General features: G+C 39.7%; 2 protein-coding genes across 10 annotated transcripts in view; one reads left to right on the plus strand and one right to left on the minus strand.

Annotated features, from left to right (window-relative positions):
• The first annotated feature begins 525 nt into the window (after positions 1 to 525).
• The window catches only part of irx4b (iroquois homeobox 4b), a 134,216-nt gene continuing 107,848 nt past the window's right edge, over positions 526 to 26,893 (plus strand). The window contains exons 1-3 of one of the 9 annotated variants that reach the window (XM_064347798.1): positions 538 to 630; positions 5,963 to 6,037; positions 6,155 to 6,236. The gene's annotated coding sequence lies outside the window, so the exon portion shown is untranslated. Of the gene's footprint in view, positions 631 to 5,962; positions 6,038 to 6,154; positions 6,237 to 26,560; positions 26,707 to 26,893 lie in introns of those variants that run through there. The other 8 variants (XM_064347799.1, XR_010331953.1, XR_010331954.1 and 5 more) reach the window with 8 other exon arrangements.
• On the minus strand, positions 14,556 to 19,374 carry irx1b (iroquois homeobox 1b). Its single transcript, XM_064347802.1, has 4 exons — positions 18,897 to 19,374; positions 16,252 to 17,212; positions 16,078 to 16,141; positions 14,556 to 14,947 (listed from the first exon to the last, which is right to left on the minus strand). Exons 1-4 carry the CDS (start codon positions 19,140 to 19,142, stop codon positions 14,890 to 14,892), a joined length of 1,329 nt encoding a protein of 442 aa, XP_064203872.1. The 5' UTR covers positions 19,143 to 19,374; the 3' UTR covers positions 14,556 to 14,889.

Consider the following 26,893-nt stretch of genomic DNA (forward strand, 5'->3'; position numbering starts at 1 on the left):
TCCAGATGGAAAACGAACCCACAACCTTTGTCATAAATCCAGTTTCCTAACCATTATATTTCACTACCAACCCAGTGACTAAGTAATTACTCCACAGATGACAAAATGGCAAATCAGAATATTACAAGCATGGTCAGTTGGCAGATTCTACAATGAACTTTGGAGATGAGGCTCAAACTTGTGCAACCCAAGTGGGGAGTTTTATTTACTAAAGTGCCCCAAACTATTATACAAACTATTTATTTACCGAAACAAACCAAAATAATCAGCACACCAATTGTACCAATGCAATTACACCCACCTACTGCGAGCAGATGACCTGCTTATATAGCCTACACTACACTTTTGGGACTATACCATTTCCAGACAATATCAACTTCAGAAGAAATAACAGCATATATTTTTACGCATATAAATTATATATATATATATATTCTCAGTTTCGACATTATATCTAATAATCACATATCTAATCGGGTATGAGAAAATATTACGAATACAATTTATGGTCTCCCCCCGTCTAAAATAGCTAATTATTCTTGTCCTGCGCTTCCAATAAAATTGCACAGAAGCGTGACGTTCGGATCACGTCATTCCAGTTTGAACATGGAACAAACGGAACAAACAACGGTTAGTAGCCACTCCTAACATTGTGTTTATTGAACACGGTATACTTAAATAAATCTATTTAATGTTTGTAACCAGATGTGTATGCTTAAGCAATCTGCAGTATATTATGGGGGTGAACAGATGTACAGTAGCGAATGTGTTTGAGTTGACAAACCGGCAAACATAAATGGTGCGCCCATTTTGATAGCGGCATACTCGCGCCAAACAACCCCTACTATAAGCAGATACAAAGTTAAAACCCGATCGTGTTAACAAATAGTGTCCTAGCAGGAACGGCTCCGTTACACAGACACTAGAATAAACCTCTCCTCCCTGTCCCTGAATACATTTCTATGCAGCATGTTAGCTTCATATGTAGTTGCACGAGACCACTAAGAGGACACAACGGGACGCTCGTGCGCCTCCCTCATCCTAGTAAACTTGAGCAACCCATAAACGGAGTTGCTCGCTGTGTGAAGGCAGGGTCATTTGAAACTTTGAGATGCTATTGCCATTGCTGTCGAAGGCATTCAAATATGCACACAAATACATTTAAATATGAGCAGAATCACGCAATCCCCTGTGGAATTGCCCCACCTTTTGTGAAGCCTTAATCATCTGTCAATATCACTCTGCTGCTCTTCTATGATCTCATCAAATAAGAGCTGAGGAAAGGTGAGTGCTGCAGTCATTTCCACAGACGGATCATTTTCATTGCCGTCTGTGGCTGCCCTCATGCCCACGGTCAAATGTGTCACCAAAAGCAGCTCTCGTTTCCCCATCACACTGCCCTGTCCAGTGACTAGTGCCAGTCTGTCAAGCTCAGCTCCCAGGATGTTTCTCTAGCTGTGTCACAAGGGCCAAAAGAATCGATCATAATTCCCAGTCAAATGTGATTACTTGTGTTGACTTGACTTGTCTTCACAAGCACAATTCAGTGAGTTTGGCTTCCACCAAATTGAATGAGAAAAAAAAAATGGATTTCTATTTGCAAGTCAGTGGCCTGAATTCAATGAATTTCTGTCCTTGACTTTGAAAAGTTCAGTGGCATCATTTTAGTGATTCCTGAACTCTCAAAAAATCAAACGCTTCAAACAATTCAGGCGACTCAAAGGTGAGGACTAATGATTGAAGCCAGTGTGAAGAACATCCAGGAGAAAATAGCCTTTTTATCTGCCATTTATCTTACTTCACCTTTTTCCATGGCCTTCAGTGCTGTTGATAGGCACGCTGTGCACGTTGCGCTTATGCGGCCTTGCATCTCCTAGTTCTGACCTCCCCGTGGCCTTTTCACCTCTCCACTCTCCCCAGTAGGCTGTTTACCTTTGTTGCTCATTGGACTTCACAGCACACGATAATTCAAATATTGAAAGAGTAGAAAACAAACCCCCAAAAAGAGGCATTTGATTGCCGAAGGGGCTGCCTCCAAGAGACCCCTGTGCTCTTCTTCAGGCTTGGCCCTTGATGTCCGTTTGATCCTGTTCAGCTTTTAAGTCATTGTCAGCCTTGCCATTTCACCTCCGTTTGAAAGATCACACCTACGCATAAATATGTAAGCCGGGGCTGAGGAGAACACGTGTCCTGATATAGTGGGAAAGGAGATGGTGGTGTTATCAGAAGGTTATGGGTTTGAATTCCATCTTGGGAATGTGATGCTTTTGTGGGGTTTGTCTGTGGTACTTGTAGGAAAATGCATAGGCAGATTCAGTGAAAATGTGGAGTAATGTCCATATTAATGCTTACCTGCAATCCCAGTACTCTTAAATATGTCTGTCTTCTTAGATGCACAAAGCTGTCTTCAGAAAACATTTATCTTGAAAATATTATGCATAATCCTCATGTCTGTCTGTCACGTAAGGAGTTTATTTTGAAAATACAGATCTTTTAAGCTGTATACAGATGTTTAATATATAGTATATGAAAGCTGTGGATGTTGGATGTTGAAATTATTATTTGTTCCTTGAAGATTGTTGGGAACAGCGAACATGGGGAAGAGACTCACCATGCATGGTAATGTACTGAGAGTAGAGACTGTCATTCCCAATCCACCTGTATTTGTTTATTGGTGTTGTCCATGCCGTGATGAGAGCACCGTTTATCCAGTGTTTATGCGTGTGTATGCATGTAGAGAATACTAAATGGTGTGTATTTTTGAGTAATACATTTTAGGAAGAGACATGGGATTAGAAAATGTTCCCTTCCAAGCAGGTGTTTGGACCCCACGTGTAAAGTGCACCTGCAGGTGTGTGTGTGTGTGTGTGTGTGTGTGTGTAATAGAAATATGTTTTTCATTTGATTTGTTTTTTGTGCTGTACCGTGCCCCACAGTTGAAGGATCAATTTAGCAATGGCAAATTCCCAAAGCCAAAATGGGAAATTGTGGATATAATTACGGAATGTATACATATATTTAACATGAAACTAATAGAAACTAAAGACAATTATAATTATCATGTATTTTGTTTTGAAATGACATTGTATAATATTATGCAGTGAATGGTACTGTCCCATACATTCAGGAAGAATTGCATATACATTATGCTTTGGTGCAAATTCCTTCTCTCCTCTTCCTTATGCTGTGCATCACATTCTTGGCTCAGTCTATTTGATAAATAAACAAGAATTATCGGCTTTGTGTGAACAGCTGTAGAAACGGAACTCAATTTAGAGCAAAGAGGGAAAAGTTATTGCTCTCGTATTGACTCCCTGTCCGTGGTTCCTCTGTAAACAAACAAGTCTTCTTATTTGTTGTGTAGATTCGAAGCATGTGGTCAAACAAACCTGTATATGCAAATAAATAATAATTGCACAATAAGCTTCTTTTTCCCCCTCAAGTCTCTAAATGAATAGAAATCACAGCTGGTATTTCATGACTTATCAAGCCACTCATGCGTGAGTGAATGCTGAAATAGGAAGCAAGGACCAGTTGTTAACATGAGGGGGAAAAAATGTATTTCTTTGACCCATGGCGATAATTTGTGGTCTCTAGGCTTTCATTGTTAATATGTTAATGGTAACAGCCCTTAAGTTTTCATTGTTACCCTCTATGGGTAACTGACCACTCGGCAAACTGTCATAGCTTTTAAACTGGAGCAGTACTGTAGTGGCTTTGGAACCGTGCTTATTTTTACAAGGGGCAAATCTAATTGAATCTCAGGTTGTGGCTTGCAGCTGTACACTTATGCCTTTTGTATAAATTGACTTATTAATACACTTACATATTAGTGTCACCAAATATAATGTGCAAATTCTGCATCCGTCCCCCAAGGATGAAAGAAACGGTCTAAATAGTACCCTACCTTACTTCCCTGTCTGCCTCTACATTTGCATAACGAACAGTTTTCCATATTTGGGAAATGTGCATTTTTTTTTTGCACATGTGTTTGTGGCCTTTTCAGAAGGTCAGATTGCAGTTAAATGCTTCTGCCATGTGTATTTAAGTTAGCCGAAGCCCTTGTACATGAGAGTGATCTGAATATATTAATTACAGCTAGAAACAATATCCTGAAAGCTCATATCTACACATTCCGGAGGAGTTATTAGTCAGCATAATAGTTTATTTTTCTAAAGATAAGATAAACCAGAATTCTCCAAGTCCAGTTCCCTAAACTGCACTTATGGGTTTGTTTGACTTGTAAAGTCCACTCTTTTAAGAAAAATAGTCCAATAACAGATGCCAACCCTCAATGTGTCTGGAAATCACCGTGTCTAAAATGTCTATGTTCTTAAGAATGAGAACACTGGTCAAGTCCCTTTTGAAACTTTTGTATTTATAATGTGTGTAACATACGTATGTGTATTGTGTGTGTGCATGCGCGCGTGTGTGTGTGCATGTGCATAGCATCTGTAATACACTAATATTTGTTTGTAAACTATATGCGGTTGCTGTGTTAGACAATTTTAGTTGCAATTGCCTACATACATTTTCTTACATGACCTTGAGACCTTCACTCTCTTGAGTACAAGAGGAAGCCTGGCAATCAGAATCAACATGCATAGGGCTAGAGTAGATTCAGTCAACTTTGTCCTTAACATTGATTTACATATAAACGCAAGTATGGCATGGCTGTTAAATAAATTTATAAAACTTATAACCAAAAAGTAGCATATTCAGTTTTACTAAAGAGAGAGTTCATCCTAAAATGACTTTTGCTCACTAATTTTATTACCTCGAAATGTTGTGACCCAACAATTGCAGCTTTGTGCAGCATGTTTTTGCATTTGTGACTCCGTATTCACTTTAACTTGTTATGGCTGTAACTGCACATATAGCTCAGAATTGTTCGTTTTCTCAAACAATGGCAACACTTTAAAAAAAATTTGCTACTTTGAAGTGATTTTAAAGTGGAAGTTCACAGTGGTCAAAAGGTAATACTGTACACCCATGTTGCATAGTAATTTTAAAACCAACAGCTAAAGTTTGTAATAGGCAGTGGTGACAATAAAATGAAGGAGGAAAGACAGCTTGTGTGTATCAATGATGGTGCACAACTTAAAATAAACCATTATTATTTCATAAAACTGCAGTGCATTATACCGTATCTTAATAAAACATGAATGCACTCATACTCCTGCTGATATGTTTTGAAATTTCACTTGGAGACTGAAAGGTTGAGAGTAAAAGTCCTTCTCAGTAATGTACAAGAAAATTGGCAAATTGGCAAAAAGCTTTTTTTCAAGCTTCATTGGTGGCTGGAACATTTCTTAGGTAAGCAGTAGAGAACAATGTAAATAAAACTTTCTCCCAATAAAAATTATTGGGAGGCCCTGCTACTTTTGCTCAGAATGTTAAGGCACTCATCTCACGCACAGGAACTCCTGTTGACAAATTACGGTGTTGTTGAATGCGACAATGCATATTTATTTCTTTTCTGCTGGTGTTGCTCATTTTGAGTTGCCCTATTTCCCCTGCTGTTTTTCTTTCTTCTGACAGTAAAATTAGGTTTTAAATAATGCATCGGTATACATTTGATCAGCTCATAGCGCTGGTGGAGAGTGGACAGGCAGGGGACGCTGATGTAACAGGCTGGTAATATAGTGGTGGTGGCAGTGTAGTGCGTGGCGGTATAGCCACGCTTTTTAAAATAAGACTTGTGATTTATCAAATAGAGATATAATATTTGGCTGTAGAGCTGTTATTTAGTGTTTATTACCCCTTTGAGGCTGTACACGTATATCAATTTCTGGGTTTGACTCTGAATTGTGTTTTGCGTGATAAGTGTTCTAGTTTCAGACATGAAGCAGTTAAGGTGAAACATACCAAGGGTGTCAGTTCCACTAAATCTCTTAGAAACTGCTTTTTCTCTCCTTTTACACTCATCTTTCATTAATTCATCTTTCTCATTTTCTGACAGTAGTAGATGATTGGCAGCACCTGAAAGACTGTTGGACATTGGGGCAAAGTCACAGGAAGGATGCGTTTTAACCAGGTACACATCGGCCCATTGCCTCGCCCTTTTATCCTGGATGCAAGTCCCCTCACTTTTTCATTTTTTTCAAACTAAATTTGTTCTACGTTATATTAATATTTTAAACATTTTTTATAGGTATTCTACATGTGATTTCCAATGAGAATAACTGAATGAGAGAGAGGAAGCAGGGCAGAGCAGGGTTGATTTCTTAGAAGAGGTCAGTGCCTACAAATACGAATGTCACTTTTTGGTATAAATGCACTTGAACATGGGCAACGTCCCCAGGTTGAATGAATCCCAAGCTTGTGGATGCACTCACACACAATAACTGCGTGACTGTGAATAAAGACATTCCCAAAACATTTACAAAAAGATATGCAACCCATCCAGAGGATACCTACCACAACTTTCAACCTCAGAAATGTTCATTTGAAAGCAGTGAGGAGTAAAATAGGCCCTGTGTTTAATGCATATAATAACTGCTGAGATGTGTATTTTTTTGAGTACTGAGTCTTTTTTAGATAAAAACCAAATAATGTCCCCAACAATTAAATTCACATTAAAGCGTTGAATATGCTGTCTCAAACAAAAGTCACGTAGTGTAAGAAGCATTTATGATGAAACCAGGTCCTGTGAGGAAACAGTAATGAGGGATTCAGCCAAAGTGTGGGAATTATAATGATCCAGGGGACTCCATAAACTCGGAAGAGTGGAATGACACCTGTGGTACCAGAAATATGATTTCTGAGGGAGAGGGTACATCGCTTTTGAACTTTAAAACAACCAAAGACCTTGTGCATCAAGCAATTCAAAGTATAAACATTCTCTCTGGACCAAGGTTGGGGGGATGGGGGAGTGGGGAGGGGGGTTGTTAGGGAAACAAAAGGTTTTGAAACGTTTTTGAAGTATAGCAATCAAAAAGGAGTTTTTGATTGACACAGAGTTACCCGCAATATCAGCTGTAATCAACTGGGAGCTATGGATACTGTAATTTGCATTTTACAGAAGACTCAGGAAATTGAAGTTTTCTTCAGAAAATCTGAAAATGACTGATTTTTATATTGCCATTTAAAGAATGCGGGACATGCATCTCGTTTCGCAACATGTACAATAAATGTATTCTCAAAAACAAATCATCCTTGGGGTGGCAAGAAATTGCGCTAAAAACACGCTTTTATTGTGAAAACAAATAGGGAAAATCTCAGGGAGTTGCAGTAAATAGCAAGCTGGTGACACATCTTCCTGCGGCTTCCGAGAGGGCAGGGCTGCTCTGGAATTTCCAAGATGAGACCTCTCCTCTCGGCTATGTTATCCTAACAAACAGCACCAATTAGATGGCATCCTACCTCAGAGCAATTTATACGGCTGTCACCAAAGTGAAAGCAAGTTTAAAGGTGCATACCGTGTGTGCCAGCAAAAAGATTAAATCTGTGCCAACAAAGAGCCTTTTTCCCCATAAACACATAAGAGGACTGGCTGGGAATGCAAGTCTATGACTCTTTGAGCTGTGTGGTGTTGTCTGTCTAAAAGTGTATGCCTGGACAAAGCTGCTTTGAGCCCTTTGCTGGGAAATGGAAGGTAAATTGTGCTGGGGGTGGTATATGAGATTCTCTTTTCGAGAAACCTTTTTTTTGTGAGAGAAACTGCATTAATAGTTATTGAATCAACAGCGATACTAACATGCGGTGTATTTCAGGAGAGATATGCGTTTTAAATTCATTTGCAAGGTAGATGAACAATTGATTTCCCGGAAAATCAATTGCAGACCGAAAAAGTGTTTAGCTCACCGTGATTAATCTTACAATGCATAATTTATATCAGTTTACGGGAAACATATTTAAACAATTTACCTTACAACTGCATATGAGATTACCCTCTGCACGCTGCTCCGCTCACACAGAAAGTCATCACTCATTCTTCACTCATTAGACAGTCTGCGTGTGTGCTTGTGCGTGCCTGTGTTCGCACGTGTTGTCGAAACGGCCTGGCGCACAGATTGCTAGATCCACGTATCTCCCCTGCAGCCAAAAATAGCTAATATTTTACAGTAGCCTGCAGGCAATGTGATGATCATTGTTGCATTGGCTACAAATGTTTTATTTTTGCTGCAGTTCGGTTGACACTGCTTTTGTTTGGTTTGAAGTCTTTCAATTGTAATGACAAACAATGATAATATTAAACGTGTGCTTTCCACAACAGACAGTGGCAGTTGCTTGGCTGCAGATGTGGGGCTTTGCTAAAGCCGAAGGGCCTCACGTGTTGTTTTGCGAGTGAGGAAAAGGTCATTATGAGAATGAACATGGGTGGTGCTATTTCCCCTGCTGCCATGCAAACCTCACAGTCAGGGAAGGAGGGGAAGGTAAACTGCGTCTCGTAGCGCTCTCGCGAACGCGACACAGGAAGTGGAATTAAGGTGGCTCAGCCCATGGCTTAAGCCCTCTCACTTCCTGCAACTCTGGCGGGGCAGCTCCAGACACAGCTGTTCAGCTGGCAGGGTCTTACTTTTTTAACCCGTGGAGCCGGGAGTTAATAAAGATTTTCTCAGCAGGGCTTCCTGGAGAGATTTGTGGATCTATGTGTGCCAGACGTAGCTGGAGCAACAACCCCTACCACACACACACGCACACACACACACGTGTGCACGCGAACGCACAGGCAGACTCACACACATACTCATACGCACACACACACACACATATACACACGCGCACACACACACACACGTGTGCACGCGAACGCACATGCAGACTCTCACACACACACACACACACACATACTCTTACGCACACCTACACACAAGCACGCACACACATGCGCACCTACACACAAGCGTGCACTTGTGCACACGAGTGCGCACACACAAACACACACACGTGCACCTACACACAAGCACGCACACACACTCTTCACTTTTAGTATGACGAGCGGCCGATGGCATAACTGCGGCTTGGCAGACAGCAGGCTGGCCTGGGAAGAGCCTGCTGGGTTCTTGGGGCAGCTTCACTGGCAGCGCCCTGTCCCTCTCCCCGCCGCATACAGACCACTGGCATTTCCATGGCTTTGATTCATATTTTAGAGGCTGCAGTGTGTCAGGACGGTGCTAATCTTAGATGAAAGGCAAGGCACCGCACGCTGGTTTCCGTACGGTGGCCTACTTATCGCCTTCTGGGGCCGAGCATATAGAGAGACGGACACGCGTGTCGATTGACGTGCTTATCAAATTTATGTACGTGTGTATATGCATAACAGGCTTGTGTGGAGCTTTTATATTGAATTAGAATCTATAATTGCAAGATCTACAGTAAATGTATTAGTGGGGAAAGCCTACAGGCAGCCCAAATGTATTTTATTTAATTTTTCTTTTGGCTACATTAACTTCAGTTGTAATTTCTATAAAGGGCTGTCTTTAACTGATGCCATGTTATGTCATTTAGTGTGTTTTTTAGTTAAGGACACCAGCAAACTCACCAAACTGACAAAAAAGACTTATTTTGCAAAGAGAGCAGTGGAGTTGTGTTGATTTTCTTCATATACAATGAGCTCCATAATGTTCACGACAAAGGCATGTTTTTCTTGATTTTGCTCTGTACTCCACAATTTTAGATTTGTAATCAAACCATTCACATACGGTTGTATTGCACACTCAGCTTTTATTTAAAGGCACACTCTCAGCTTTTATTTATTTTTATACACTTTGGTTTCACCATGCAGAAATTATAATGCACTTCATACATTATCCCACACACATCTTTTCTGGCGATACTCTACCAGGCCTGTACTGCAGCCATCATTGGCTCCTGCTTGTTTTGGGGGATAGTTACTTAAATTTTTTCTTCAACATATGAAACACATGTTCAATTGGATTCAGATCAGGTGAATGACTTGGCCAGTCAAAAATGTTCCAGTTTTTAGCTCTGAAAATCTCCTTTGATGCTTGAGTGATATGTTTGGTCTCATTGTCTAGCTGTAGGATGAAGCGCTGTCCAATGAGTTTGGAGGCATTTGGTTGAACTTGACTAGATAAATGCTTCTGTACACAGAATTAATTATGTTGCTGCTATCAGCAGTTACATCATCAATGAAGACAAGTAAGACAGTATCTGCTGCACCCATAAATGCCCAAACCATAACACCCCCACATGGGGCCTCCACACTTTGCTCTTGCCATCATTCTGATCCAAGTCGATCTTGGTCTCATCTGTCCACAAGACCTTTTCCAGAACTCTGCTGGCTCTTTTAGGTACTTAGCAAACTGTAACCTGGTCATTCTGTTTCTGTGGCTTACTAGTGGTTTACATCTTGCAGAGTAGCCTTTGTAGTTCTGTTCATATAGTCTTCTGCAGGCAGTAGTCACTGACACACCCATGCCTGCCTCCTGAAGAGTGTTTCTGATTTGTCGGACACCTGTTTCAGGGGTTTTTTCATTATGGTGAGAATTCTTTGGTCATCAAGTCTTCCTTAGCCTACCAGGCCCTTACGAGAATCAAAACTAGATACTGAAAGCTGTCTTATACCTTGCACACTCCTGATTAATCAGAAACACCCGTGAAGCTACCTGTCACAAACATTATGGAACCCTGAAATGGGGGGACCTTGTGCTGTAGTTTCTACATTGTGAAGCCAAAATAAGCTAAATAAGCTAAAATTGTGTACAAACAACAGAACCAAATCAAGAAAAAAAAATTAATTGTATAAATATATATGTGTGTTTGTGTGTGCGTGCGTGCATGTGTGCGTACGTGTGTGTACGTGTGTGCTTGCATGTGTGCGTGTGTACGTACGTGCGTGTGTGTGTGCGCGTGCGTGCCTGTGCGTGCGTGCGTGTGTTTGTGCTTGTGTGCGTGTGTGTGTGTGTGTGTGCTTGGGGGCAGTCAGGGATGGAGCTGGCCACATGCTGGACAATACTGGTGGCAGATGGGTCCTGCAGATTACAGGAAATATTCTGGCATTTCCTAGAGACTGGGATGCGCAATTCCAGATCTTTGATGCGAATGTGATTAGCTGCAGAAATATGCTTTGTTCACATATTTCCCGTGGTCCCAATAATGGAACTAAGACGTTATTGACACTTCAGTGAATAGTTTGCTGAAATATCTGTATTTGTAACTGTGAGCTGCCTTGGTAAAAAGTAGTTTGTTGTTAATTTGACTTTTTATATGCTGCACAGGGCCTGGTATTTTCATTCATTTATCTTTGCTGAAGTTGGAGTTTCGTGCTGTTTTTTATACCTTCACTTTCACATTATCTTTGGGCAGCAAAAAGGCCACGAAAGTGTGGGTCTGGGCAGCATGTCTATACAAGCATGGATGTTGCTGTCATACTGTAGATTCATATGCTTTTGAGGGGCCACATGGCATATTGAAATATGTGGAAACAGTATTAATAATATGTAAAAATAAACAACTCCACACACGCGCGTACGTGTGCACACACACACGCGTACGCATGCACACACACACACACACACACTCACACACAAACATCAAAAGCATCCCATATGCACCAACCTTCACCTTTCAAATGGTAGTGGATATGACAAAGAACGAGAGAGAGAGAGAGAGACAGACAGACACAGAGAGAGAGAGAGAGAGAGAGAGAGAGAGAGCGATAGCGATACAGAGAGAGAGAGAGAGAGATATAGAGAGAGAGAGAGATCAGTGAGATGAGCCTCTGCCTTGCACATGTGTGCTGGATAATATTCTCTCTCACTGAATGCAGCTGCACAGTGACACTTCAGATGTCTCCTCTTCCGTTTCTGGAGCCCAGAGGACTGACCCCAAAAGCGCAATGGCATGACATCAGAGGAATGGGAGGAAAGTCACATTTTATTATCTGCCACAGTGGAAATTTCCATAAAAGCAGGAGAGACTCCCAGCCTTGTGCCTGTGATGCATTGTCATTCATGGCATGCAAATAAATGGATGACAGAGGAGGGAGCAGGTCAGGGGGATGGTATGAGCTCACTTAAACAGATGTGAGCAGCAAAAATGGTTTCGTTGTGATTTTAATATTTTCTGTTATTGTATCGTAGTCCTGTAATGCTGTTTTTTTTAGTTTAATATAGACAATGACAGTTTTTTCTCTTGATCACATCTGGTCTGTCAACCATAATTGTCTTCATGATCATCATCATCATCATTGGTGCCAATTTATAACTAATCATAATGGGCTGTCACTTTAAGCATAATTGGGTTTTTAGTTCAGTTTATTATTGCTATTATTATCCATCCATCCATTATCTATACCCGCTTATCCTGGACAGGGTCACGGGGGTGCTGGAGCCTATCCCAGCATGCATTGGACAAAAGGGAGGAATACACTCTGGACATTCCGCCAATCTGTCGCATTATTAATAATAATAATAATAATAATAATAATAATAATAATAATAATAATTAATTGACTTGCATTGGCCTGGCTTTAAGGTTTGATTCCTCATGTTTTTTTAGGTGTCATACTTTTCCTGGCCCCATAGGCAGAGTTGGAGTAATGGTCAAAGTAAATGATAGCCTAATTGTGGGCTCCAGTCCTGTCTATTACTCTTCCGAGCATTGACCATACAGCCACTGCTAACTGAATAATTTTGTGTATATTACTGAATAGCAATAGTGTGGCCCCCAGCTAAGACTTTGACAGACCTCAAGCTGGTTTGCAACAAAAGAAATAAACAGGACACCAGGTGGTTATTTTAAATGGGTGGTGTGAGGCAAAGAAGGGGCACTATGGGAAGAAACCCCATTTTGTCTCCACAGCTCTGCAGCTGTAAGCCAGCAGCACTTTCTGTGTTATGAATAATCATTCATAAACTGATCATATCCTGTTTCCATCTCAGTGCTCTACCATAACTGTTGGGATTATTTGTGTATTTATTCTTTAACTGCTTTGAAGGCAAATGCTATAATAAAATCCAAAACAAAATTACTCCTCTACTGAGACACAACCTGTATTCCAAATTAAAAGGAAGAGGCCTCATACATAAAACTGTTATTGATTTAGAACAGTGTGAGAGAGTAGAGGCTGTACCACCATCTCTTATCTGTTAAGCACCTTTGGTCTGAGGACAGCATTATAGACTATTTTGTGTTATGGAGGTATATTGTGAATCACAATTACTGTCGATTGTGTGATGAAAAATATGTAACAAAACATATAATTAAAATGTATTAAAAGTATTTATACATTGCAGCACAGTACTTTTTAAAAACAGTCACAAACCTCGACTACTTACGGTAGGCTACAGTGTGGACATTCTTTAGTATTGTCTGTTGTGTTCTTGATAAGAACGTCTGTCATAACATAATTTTGGACACTAACATAGGGATACTGCATTTTACATGTCGCAAATTAAGATATGTTACAGATATCTGTTATCACTTAACCGGTAATATAAGTTTGTGGGAAGACATCGGACGCAGTGGCCCACTATTGAAGCTTTCTAATTAACAAGACATAGGCCTACAGATGTAAATAGAAATAGCCGATTGTATGGCCGACATTTCACCATAGATGTCGCTGTATTACTATCATAAATAAATAACTGAAAATACAACTACATGAAGCACGTTATCAAACACTTTTTAAAAGTATTTGTGCTTCTCTCTTCAGCTATGTAGAGGCTTAATATATTTTAGCCTGTTGCAGTGTACAAGGCCGAATGCTGTTTCTTCTTACATCACGTGTACCGAAGTAGGCTACTGAATTTTTCGCCGGTTGAAGGCTTTGTGCTTTGTGACATACACGTACTGCCCGAACAGGCGTGAGAACTGAAATTAACAGCTAACCTTTACAATGAACGGCATCGAGGTGTATTCTCGACGGCGACAAAAACATAACATTTGCATTAGGCCTTCTTGCCCAAATAATTAATTCATCTCTGAAAGATTTATGTTTTTCCAGTCATTTTTCTTTACGTACGGCTTCCTTTTTGGAGACTACCTTGCTGTTATTCAATTTGTATATTCTGTAAAACACAAGCTCTGCTAATGCTATCATTGTACACCTTTAACTTTCAAAAGTCATTATTATTCCTTTGTTTCCGACAGTGAGTAATACATTGTAGGCTGTATTTGTAGGTTGTTACTGTTTGGACAGTGTGTTCCCACATTATTAATTAATGAACGTCCAACCCCCTGTCCATCTCTTGTCAACGACAACCATCTGGCAACTTATTTGCACTACAATGCATCTTTGGTAGCGCCAATTACAGAGGCTGGTTGAATAAAAATAAAATCGAAGAGAACTCGGCAAGACCAGAAGCCCCAGTTTCTATGAATATTGCTCACCAACAGTTTAACGTTTACATTCGTAAAGAATCGCACAATGAACGGAAAAGTACAATTTATTTTAATAATAATAATAATAATAATAATAATAATAATAATAATAATTTCATGATAAAATGAGTGACAATTCAATAATTGACTTTTAGTGTTCATTTAATGTACAGCACGAAATCTGTATATATGCACTAGGTAGGATATGCAAAACATAATACTCAGTTCAGTTATGCAAAAAGAAATCATTCTTAAAATGCATATAATTTCATTTAGTTTAATAGACAAAAATATATGTGCTTTCAACATTTACAACTTTTTGCAGCATGAGAAACAAACACTGAAAAGTCAAATATATCAAATGTCTACTTGAGATAAAACGGACACTCAGTTTGCAATTGGCTGATTCTTTTTAAAGCAATGATATAAATCCATCCGCAAGTTTATCTTGTTCTGCAGTGAGTGAATGTGACTGCTCGGCAAAAAGGGGAAATGGCTTTGTCCTTCCATCAATAGATCCAGACATTTTTCTCTTTCAAAAAATCTTTGTTAAAAATAAAATAACAAAAAAAAAAAAACAGACCAAATTAAGATTCATCACGTCGAGGAAAGAGCCATTAGAACTCGCTGCGTTGCTTCTTGTTGATTTCTGGAACTGTAAAGGAGAAAGAAAACCGTTAACTTCTCCATCGTCTAACATTTATACTAGTAATACACATGCTCATTAGGCCGACCTGTGCTTCCAAGATCGAAAGTGACATTTAAAAATAATAATCATAAAACTATATACACTTTGCAGTTTTAAGGCCCGCTATAGCGCGGACTTGAATTGATAATACCTACTAATGCCTTCTTTATAATGTCTGCGTTACCCCCATTATGATAATGACACTAGGCTGATAATCAAAACAAGCGACAGGAATTGAGTAAAGATCCATCAAGTACGCAGAAATTATGGTAGGCTATTCATTGACGGAACATGAAAAAAGGTGTTTTTGTGTTAATGGTCCCTCGGGTGATTTTCGCCCTTTGAGTTCTTAAATTCGTGAGCAGGGGCAGGCCCAAGGTTCATTTCACAGTGCCTACTCCAGTCTCTTGAGAGGAATTAAATAAATAGGGTATTATTGCAGGTCATCTGTTATATACAAACATGAAAGTGAAAGCACTGCTTGTTTGTATTCGGCAAACCGTTAGGATGGTGGAGGTGAACGTCTGAATTCGGACACGTTTCATTAAATCAGAGTCTTCAAGAATTGCTCTATGTTTCGGTTCATATGATCACAGCGCGTATGCCTGGACCCGCTGCGGACTGACACATGGCTAATTGCACCATCTAAGATGTTTTATTTATTTATTTTACCACTAATTTGTAATAAACAGTGGAATAGTACAACAACCTGGCTACGATTACCACAACTGCTACTAGCCTGCCAAAATAATGTAATGCTACAACTTATCCCAGTACCAGTACCACATTTATTAACACGACTCCTGCTGCTACTACTACCATCACTACTAGTAGGCTACAAGTGAGACTACTAGGCTACTACTACTGATAATAATAATAATAATAATTACTGTTATGATTGTTGTTGCAGTTATTGTTAATAATAATAATAATAATAATAGTAACAATAATAACAATAATTATTATATATTATTATTATGTGTTATGAAAGTTGTTATTATTATTATTATTATTATTAGTAGTAGTAGTAGTAATAGTGCATCTAGAATATACTTAAATTCATCAAGCAAGTGAAATGGTATATGAAATAAGTTTACCTGTCATGGACGAGTTGAAAAGACGACTTTAATGTCTGTGTCGGTGAATCAGTCATTTGTCGATCTAAAATGAAAAAATAAATTATTTTAAAATCAATTTAAACAACGTTGCTCTGTAGGCTAAAGCCACTTTGCTTTAAATACGGCGTCACTGCGTTCAAAATACTTATGTACCTATATGCTTTGGACTGAAGTCCTCTGGGCAGTTCTCACTGTGGACAGCTGTGGCAGATGACGTAACCCCCGTGGTCGGTGTTTGCTGCTTACGACGGTGATGGTCAGGTTGCTGGTGACCTTGATTTACTCCCAGAAAAGACTTCACGCTCAACAGGGGATTCTGGCCGAAGAGAGCGGCATTCGTCCAGCTGTTTAGCTTTCCAATCTGACATGTGTATATTCCATGGTTTGGAAGAAAGGCTGGGTGCTGGACCAGAGGCGAACTGTGACTGGCAGGGGCAGAGGGTGACACGGATTTCACAGAGTTGTCCGGACTAGTCGCTGTCTCTGCTAAGGACCATATTTTTGGCTTATTCGCTGGCAGTTGGCAACTACTTTGCCCGCCAGGAGACAGCAGTCCAGTGTTTTTTCGATCGGAACGGTCAAAAACTTTGTGCGTTTGAGGTTCCAACGACGCTCTTTTATCTATACTTCCCTGCTCCAACTGATCTCTGCCTTCATCGTCCTCCTCATTACTTTGATCTCCGCTGTTTTCATCAACCTTGTCAATATCTATGCTTTCCAAGTCAATTTCCTCGTCGTCTTCGTTCTTCTCCACGTCCCCTTCAGTGTCACTGTCGAATATTTTGCCATCTCTGTCTTCTGCGCTTCTTCCCCACGTCACCTTATTCTCCTTCTTGAGTCTCCGCCTAGCATTGGCGAACCAGGTGGAGACCTGCGTAAGGGTCATCTTAGTGATGATAGCCAGCATGATCTTTTCTCCTTTGGTTGGGTAAGGGTTTTTCTTATGCTCCTGCAGCCAAGCCTTTAGCGTACTGGTGGATTCGCGGGTGGCACTCTTTGCTCGGGAAGGGTCGCCGTACTGGTATTGTCCGTAGGGGTAAAATGCTGTCGAGGGATGGGCCGCAAAGCTAGGTGGGTGAACACCCGGACTGTCCTTAAATTCATATTGTGAGCCCTTGAGAAAGAGAAGAAAGTTGACTTGAATAACCGATCATAAGAAATGTCCCACAACATTTACCAGTTAGGTTTCCTCCATGATTTCCCTAACCAATAATTTTAGGATTTATCTACAATAGCCTGCATGTTACTTTCGAACATGGCAGACTGAATTTGTTGGCCTATGTTGAATTATGAACTTCAGGACCGCAACACAAATGAAACAATGGAGCTTCTGTAAAGCCTAGTACAAGACATTTCGGATAATATAAGCGATGGCCACTAGAATTTCTTTTTAAATTACGTTTTCTACGCTAAACCTAATAATGACTAGTCGGCAATAATTTCAGTACTTAAATGCCATATTTAATCAAGCAAATTTACAGATTTATATGCGTAAGGCATAACATTCTAGGCTACAGGGTAGGCTATTAAAAAGCTGCAATACATTACCTGCATTTTATAAACATATTACTTTAAACGTAACCATGCGATGCAGACATTAGTAAAACATCATTTGTGTTAGAAGACATATAGAAGCTAGATTGCATTTTGGTATTCGCACGCTAAAATATAGGACGATGTCTGATTTATGTAGCCTAATTTATGTAGGTTACATAACAGTTAATTTCCTAAACGAAAAATAAAAATATCTCCCACTGCACAGACGAGAAGGAACACATTTGAATTTAGTGTGTCTATCTGACTTCGAAAATAACTATCAGATCAAGAAAAAATATGATGTAAATATCACGACTACTCAAAGAGGATCTCTCTTCAGATTTCAAGATTATTTCCAGATTTTGCTTAATTTAGTGCTATATACGGAATTGATTTAGGCTAATATCAGACAAATTAGTTAATGATGCATGCTCCGTAGGCCTACAGAACAAAATCACAGTCACGTTAATGAATGATTATTCACTTAAATTATGTTCCTAAGCGTCTTTAAAATTACATGAGCGCAATTAAAATTGTATATTTACCACAGTCAATTAAAATCAGTCGCAAAATGTAACTGTTTTTTGCAAATTCAACATATGAAAAAAGTAGGAATGTGTCAATAGGCCTATATAATTTGTACGTATTACATATTCTTACACTTGTAGAGTAGGCCTATATATTTTGCAGTCAGTGTTTACGATGCATTAAACTTCATCCTACACGCAGCTCCGATCTAGATGTTATATAGAAAAGCACATTTAATAGGCCTAATTTGAATTTAACTTCGGGAAAATAGTCGTCTTCTAAGTCTCTTACTTTGATTGGTGCTTTTGATAGTTTTACGTGTTTTTAATTAATAAGCATATATCTGGAGTGTGCTTTTCTTCCCTGCGAAATAACATTGTTAAAACAAACAAACAAAAAAAAAACTAAAAGACAAATGCGTATTCAGAACAAATCACCACTAAGCAGGAAAATGCATAAAGCAATCATTAAACTGCAGTGACATACTTTGGTTCGTAAAACATTGGGTTACAAACGATTAACTCTTGGACTTTATAGTAACCCGGTATTTGAAATAGCCTACCACTAAGCGTTACGTTACCTTAGGCTATACATATGCTATCGTTTATTAACGAACTCGAGTTCTTCAACCATCGGCTACCGCACGTCTTACAATAAACTATTAACAGATATTGCATATGCGTTCTTCAACAACCAACTTTTAAATTAAACATTATGAATGAAGTAGGTCTTACCAGCTGAGAGAAGAGCGCTAAGTCGGCCCTGGTGTACGGTAGAAAAGCGCTGTAGTTGTGGGCTGAATAATGGTTAGCATACATTCCCAGCACCGACGTGACCGCTGCCGCTGTAGCAGAGGGATTTGCACCGATGTCAGAGCCGTTTCCCCGAGCAGATGCAGACAGTACCCCTGACCGATCGCAGTTATGTACCGCTTGGGTGGCACTTAAATACTGGGGGTAACTCAACTGGGGTAAAGACATCGCATCTACCAAATGTCACGTAATGCAGGACGAAAACAATCCAGAAAGAAAAGATAATTGAAAAAACAAGGAAGTCGGGCTGAAAGTGACCTAGTACTACAGCACTGCAGAAAAAACGACTCTTCTACTAGGTGCCACTTTCTTTTGCAGTAAATCCCTTGGATATGATCACATCAGCAATTGAGCTCTAACTGATGTGCCTGCCCATACGTCCCGGGGCTAATCTCTCAGACTCAATTTGAAGTTGATGATTTGATTGGCATTTCACTTGAGCGGTAAACCCCTCCCATTTAGGATGCTGCCTTTTCATTGGCTGGAGGCACTTTTTCTCTGCTAGGAGAACTGTGCGCAACACGTTCAGCACAAGGTTCTATTTTCTAAAGCCTTGACTGTTTATGACAACTCATCTCCTCGATTTCACAGCTGTCCAACATTTTAACGCTCCAAAAGAGGCGATGCGGATCAAGTACTTCCTTTACTTATTTCAGGGTTTACGTAGCAAACAGAGGAAATAAACAACTTTCTGGTTTATGTTTTAAATATTTTGTACAATGCTGCAATATCATCAGTTATTTTTGTTGTAAAATATGTCTCCCTTTCCCCCTCTTTCTATATTTTTATATATATATATATTTTATATATATATTTTATATATATGTATATATAAAACGGAAAGGAGATTGCCCTCGATGTCAGAGCACAGAACTGTGCGTATGCGTATTCGTTTCAAAGACATTATGCAATGGTCTATGCAATTATTTAGAACAGAAAAAATCATTATTGAGAACAGCCATGCATTAAAAATGCATACGAACAATTTGCCCGCAAACTAAAATACAAATAAAGCCTCTCTGTCTCTCAGTGAACGGTTCTGATTTAAATTCTCTTGTGGCTGAACTCCGTGAAGACCTTTCTCGCTGTCCCTTTCGCCTAGCTGGGTAACCCTGCGCCGGAGTTAAGTAAAGAATATTCAAGAATGAGCCTGTTTTGTATGGGAATAAGCACAATTGAAGTATGTATATGCTATGCTTGAGTAAACTGCCAATGAATTCCACATCACGGTGTCATTTCCTTGTCAAACCACCCTGTGTTTTTCCACGAGAAATGCGAACAACAGTTGTGGATATTTGTATGACAAACATGTTTATAAGCGCAGGCTATAAATTTAAAAATAAAAATCGCCAGATGATATACAATTACACCTATGCAGTATATCAAAAAGTTCAATTCAGAATGCCATAGCCCATAATATTGTCTGCATGGCTAAATATTGCAAGGTCAAATTTAAAATCCCCACACTGCTACTTAATAACAATAATACAGTTCCGAAACTGCTGTGTAATAACAACAATAATAATAATAATAATAATTAATAATAATAATAATAATAATAATAATAATAATAAGAAGAAGAAGAAGAAGAAGAAGAACAAGAACAAGACTTGTGGAAAGCATTTTCACGCCCATATAAATATGTCATGGGAAGGCTTCAAAAAACGGCGAATTTTTTATAAATAACAAATTATACGTTTTGGGGACAATACAGGCTAATGTAGGCTACTTGTACGTGATGACGGTTGTTCTTGCGTTCATACTGCATGCTGTGGTTGTTTAAAAGGATTTGGTAATTAATACTCAAGTGCTAAATGAAGCCAACGATTTTGACCTGCTCCAGATGGCTGACAGCTGATATGGCAGCGCGAGTATCCTTTCAGAATATCTGAGGGTATTGATGGTAATCAGGCGAGCGCGCGAGAAAGGAGGAATGGCAGTTCTGATAACCTGCAGGAAATATAGCAGGGGTGGAGATGACTCCGAGGACAGACTGAAAACCATCTCCGGATGGGCATGGCAGAGTCGTTGAAAGAGGACACTTTAAAGCCAGTGAGTTATAGGGAAGCCGAATTCGGCTACAATTCTACCAGGCAGAAAATAAACCGTTTCTTGGCAATGAAAAAAAGCAAATGGATATTAATTTTAAGGATAAATAGCTCCCGCACCTTTAACTGAATTATTGGACGTTAAGCTGTCATCATTACTTTGCACCATAACAGAACGTTAAACATGCATTTAGCTTCTGTTTGATCCACCGTGGTCTTGATGACATTTCTAAGTAGCCTAATATAAATCATGCAAACTAAACAGAGGCAAACCTGAAGTGATTTATTTATGTTTTGTGATTTCTGATAAAGACAATGGGTAAGTTTCCAATACATATAAAATACACAAAACAAGATTCTACATTGTTTCTGATTAGAATAAAATATTAGGCTACCAATTTCCCATCATTTTGTTCTTCTCACAACAAAAACTATTTCTTTGCTAGCTACAGTTTCATGGTCTGACTGTCTCCATTCATGTATTTGTTAAGAAGTTTGTTCCTGACTGCGAATGGCAGTTTTTAATTATTTTGAGTCTGGTTTCACTCTCCCTTAATAAATTCCATCCTAAAGCAGATCGATATAATGCAGTACAGGTATAGCTGCAAGCTTTGCAAAACTTCTGCTTTTCAAATTCAGGAACTGATGCCATTAAACCATCCTGTCAACCCTAAGTATCTAGTAAAAGGAAGATCAAAGTGAGTAAAGTGGGTCTCTGCTATCCATTGATTAGATATAGTTTGAACTTTTAATGCTATTAGAGTAAACTATGTACTGCTGGCGGAATCATCTGTACAAAATAAGTCCTGACAAATAAATATAAATGCCTTTCTACTGTAGCTCCCTCTATGCTCAGTTCACAGAGCAAATCATTCATTTACTCATGAAAAAAAAAAATGTTAGGCCCTCAGCTAACACTTACTTGTCATTTGAATTCCAAGGTGGGAATATTCATTAGAATGCAATGATGAATGAAATCATTCAGCGGTTATGAACGTTTTGCAACCACATCCCATGAGATACTTGAAGGTATGTGTCACCAGCTATTTATGCACACATCTGTGATGTCTGTAAAAACATAGATGTAAGTAGTTTTTAATAGTATTACTAAAAGCTATACACATTGGATCAGGAGCAATGCATATGTACTGTAAGACTCTTTTCGTTCCAGTTGCACGCATTGAATTTTATGATAAACGCTGCATGACCGCGACTGATAATTCAATCCACCCCTATAGCAGTCAAAGTTTTAAATCCTGCTGTTCAAATGAACATAGAGTATCTAATTGTGGAGATACTTATTCATATAAAAATATATATAAAAAACATGGTAAATTTCATTTTAGAGCAGTGCCCCGCAGAAGAAGTTTTGCATATTGAAATAATCTTTCAAATGCCTATTTGAAAATGGTAGCTCGTGTGCATGAAATGTCAAACAGACATTAAGAATACTGTTGTGTGTTGCTGTGACTTAATTATAATAAGACTGTTTTTACCAATTCATTATACAGATGCTTTACTGGTGTGCATTTCCACCGATCACTGTTGGTATTAGCTTCCTATGTCTCATCTCATTTCATTCTTATGAGCTTCAATCTGAAGAACTTTGAGTTCCTCATAGATTTTAAAAGCAAAATCCTTCTCTCTGTAATTGGGCTGAAAGTTTAAGCTACTTTTTATAGCACTGTGTAATATGTAAGTATAAATAAGTAATTATGATGACAAAAAGGACTAGGCTGCTAAATATCATTTGTAGGCTGTGTTTTTTATGTTAAGGTTGTATGAGCTGAAGTTCAAATACCTTTTGAAATCTTTTGGTTCTGTTGTCTACTGTGAAAACCTGCTTTACTTCTGCTGTAATGAGAATAGCCGGTTGTCATCATCATCGTCGTTAACAGTTCACACATTAACGCCATACAAGTTTTCCCCTGAAGAGTCTACGGATTAAGGATACTTCCCTTACAGTTTGCCATACGCTTGCCTATAAAGTTACCATGGATATCGAACCAAACAGGCTTTGTGGGAAATCCTATTGAGAACCTGGCCAATCTGTATATAATTATCACCATCCACTAGATGATGTACTAATTTTACAGTCAAACAGGTAATGAGGTTCAGCACTCATGCACGTGATAATCCCCCCCTTGACTTTGTAATTATATGAGCAAATAATCATTATTTCATGCTCAAGCATTAAATGAGGTCGGCGGGAAGTTAATTTGCTCTATGCCCTATGAGGCATAGACAAGAATTTAATGATTTAATTACAGTTGTTAGCCTCTTTTGCAAGTGGGTCTACTTGAGCCTGAATACATATGAACTGACATCAAGAGTTATGGGAATATGCTTTTATTGGAAAATAATAGATTTTTCTATAAAATAATGAACACCCTCCCGATAGTGAAATAGAGGCAAAAGGAGAATCAAAATTGCATGATATCAGCGTTGTAAAATTATTAGATCTCCATTGCCAAGCTAACCACAGCCCCTGAACTCAAACCAGCAAGATAAGGAAGAAAAATCAACTGCCTGGGCTTTCTCTACTGCCTGCTGATCCACAGTATGTGTGTTTGTCACAGTACTACACTGACAGCTATGGTGAAGACAGAAATAGGAGCCAATCACCTACTCACCCACCCCATCCAACAAAAGGATACTATCACTTTTGTTGTGCTTTTTTTCAGCCTCTAGGTCCCTGTAACCTCTGTGGAAAAAAAAAGGAAAACAGTTAAGACATTCCTCTGAGCAATCCCAGGGCAGGATAATGGTTTGTTGATTTTTGAAAAACAGTGCTTCAAGCTATAAAATTCAACTGCGATGGAGGCACTCCTTGTTTATCTGGGGGAGGCTGAAGAACAGGTAGAGGCTTGAAGTGCCTTTTAATGTGTACATGCTAGGCTGCTAAATAATTAGTATGTGCTCATTCTACTTTTTAATCCAATTTTCAGGCCCTACATCTGGGGCAATTTGACACAGTTTAAATTGCTCACACTCTGCAATTCAAGGCTAACAAAGGGATAACTGCATAAACAATGGGTGGTTTCATTTATCACGAAAAGCAGTCCAGACAGAGTCCATGGTATTTTGCTTTCTCTTACAATTATGTGGGCTGTGTTGCTACTAGGTGCACGTGATCTTCGGTTAAACCTGAGCTGGCCAGGAATTTTGCCAAGAATTATACTAATAAGAACTTAAATTTCCCACAAGAGCTTAAGTATGTACTGAACTGGAAACTCAACGTGGTAAAGTTACACTCCGCAAACACAGAACTATTTTTTTGACTGAAGTTATATCCGTTCAATGTTAGACTGCCCAGCCTCAGTTTTACTGTTGCCTTGTAAAATATTTTGCCTCAATGCAATGAAAGGGCAACCGGAATCCATTCACAGGGTGCAGTGGCTCACAACAGTAAAGCTGGATCACACACTCTGAAATTCCAGTTTCACCCCTTTTTTTGAGGCCATTCACCTTCACTCGCAGTGCAAAAATATTCTAAGGGTCTGCTAAAACACTGCGTTGTGAATCGACTCAATCAGAGGAAGAATAATACTGTGCTTGGAGTATGTTGGGCACTTTAATGAGGTGTGTTCTGGTGAGGCTCTGTGTGTCCCCCTCTTGCACACGCTTCAGTGTGCTTTGTCAAATGAGGACGTGCTGTGATCTGTGACCGTGGGCAGATCCGTAGTGTTTGGAAAGGTTGTTGTGCCAGTGTGTCCGTTCTGCCTCCATCTGCTTCTGTCTTATGTGATTTCACTGGGGACGGGGGCTAATTTTGCAGTCAATTAACACAGAGTACACTGTTACCCCCGCAACCCCCCTTTCCTGACCCCCCCCCCCCCCATGTCCCCATGGGTCTACTTGCCAGTCTTCTCTGTCTTTCGGCTGCGGCTTTTAGATTGTGACATTTTCGCTCCCCGTCCCCTCCGTGTGCAGTGACCTTTGTGACACTGTTGGCCAACGCTGTCCCCTGCAATGACAGGCTTCAGAAGAATACACACTGACATTTAAAATAAGCTGTTTTTTTTTGCTGCAGCGAGACAGGTATGTACATACATGCTGTTAAATTAATAAGCATAACAGTTAGATTTTTTTCCCCAAGATGTGTATTCTTTATCCCACTGCTTTAATCTATTTTTTTATTTATTTGATGTTGCATAAGGCTCACACTGGCCCTTTTCTTTTTTTATGTTAAAAATGAGAATTGTGGGTCCAAGACCTCTATTTGTCCCTCACCCCGTGTCACAGTTATGGCCCACTCTGTGCCATACTGCACCTGTCCATGTTTCATACGTACGTTTTGGCAATGCAATATTCAGGGGATACGGCGGTGTAGGTTAAGTATGTCTTTTTCAATTTTATTTTTGCGCTGTGACAGCCGGTCCCTCAGGGGACTCCCCGCTGCCTCATGATGTGGGGAGAAAGGTCCTCCGTGTCACTCTAATGGGCTAGAATTACACTTGTATCACTCTCGCCAGCATATGGGCAGCTGCGGACACCTCTAAGCCCCATCTCCTCTCTAACATCGTTTCGGATAATAAAGACGCCGTCTTGGCATGGATAGTTTGATGGAAAAAAAGCGAGCGGCGCTCTCCAGCATTTTCTAACAAAGCCAGCCTTCACACAGCACTTAAAGAAAAGACTGTAATTAAGAGCAGACCAGCCCTTGAACGCCACTTTACAAAAACACTTAATAAGATGGGGAACTCATCAGTACCATCATTATACAGTAGCAAACACATACTTTTCAACGGTATAATGACAGCACTGTCGGGCTGTCCATCCTAATTAGTGTTTTCGGATGGTGGGAGGTAGAACTACTATCCTGCTAGTCCTTTCTTTAGGAACACTTTTCATTATTAGTAGTTTTTTTTATTGTGTATGCTGGCCTGTTTTTAGATTTCTAAGTTCATTACAAGTTGATGTTACCCAGAATATCAACAGGAGTCATCACATTCAGAAAAGACTAGTGTTTATCACTATTGGATGATTTAGTAGTCTGACAGATAACAGACTTGATGTCATTGACTATTCTTGTTAGTGGTGTTTCTTGTTGGTTTTAACTGTTGGTTTTTTGCTATTCACTGTTTCACTTGTTGGTTTTTCAGTATTCCGTAAATGTGGAAGTAGGTGAAGGGCCTAGTTGTAAAATGCTCAATATGTTAGTAACTCATTTAGCACAGAGATGAATGAGTGCTGGATTAGGAGGCTTATACCTCCAGGGATCGTTTGAGTTCAAGTCTCTCTAGAGGGCAACCATGCGCCCACCTCATTATCAGGCCTGAGTCCTCACCCTGGGCTGAGCCCTCTCCCCCCCCAATGGGACTGCGGCCCTGCTGCTGGTTCACCACTCTGTTTGTCTCCCATCAGATCCGCCAAGTCGACCATTAAATGTACATTTTTTCATTCACTTTTGCGCACGTTATCCCAAAACAGAGAGGAAAAAAGCTTTTATTTAAGAAGAACAACCTCTCTTTTTCTCTAGCTTTCCCGCTCTCTCCTCCTCCTCCTCCTCCTCCTCCTCCCCCTCTCTCAGGAAGTGTAATGTAGTGATCATGACCTGTCAGGCGAGGTGACGCTGCCGGGATTGAGATCGGCGGTGATGCGGTAATGCTGCCGCGGAGAAGACCACAGTGTCCTGTGTGGTACAGATCCGCTCTCCACACTGCGCCCTCCTGCTCATTACTGTAAGCCAAAGTGTAAATTACATAGAATGTTAGAGCTGGAGTATGGTGTGTATGAAAGCCTAATTACTGATTTGAAGACTTTACATCATACATACATTAAAAAAAAACATGCCTCCAGGCATGCCTGGCTGCTTTAGTAAATTCTGTTAAACACCTGGTAACATGAACTATTATTTTAAGTCACTTG

The sequence above is a fragment of the Anguilla rostrata genome, chromosome 8 (assembly GCF_018555375.3).
Source record: "Anguilla rostrata isolate EN2019 chromosome 8, ASM1855537v3, whole genome shotgun sequence".
In the NCBI taxonomy this organism is placed as follows: domain Eukaryota; kingdom Metazoa; phylum Chordata; class Actinopteri; order Anguilliformes; family Anguillidae; genus Anguilla; species Anguilla rostrata.

Coding starts and splice junctions, on each gene's coding strand:
- irx1b (XM_064347802.1), bottom strand. CDS start 19,142: ATGTCTTTACCCCAGTTGAGTTACCCCCAGTATTTAAGTGCCACCCAA. Junction 16,142..16,251: donor CTTCAGTCCAAAGCATATAG/GTACATAAGTAT, acceptor TTTTCATTTTAG/ATCGACAAATGACTGATTCA. Junction 14,948..16,077: donor TTTCAACTCGTCCATGACAG/GTAAACTTATTT, acceptor TCTCCTTTACAG/TTCCAGAAATCAACAAGAAG.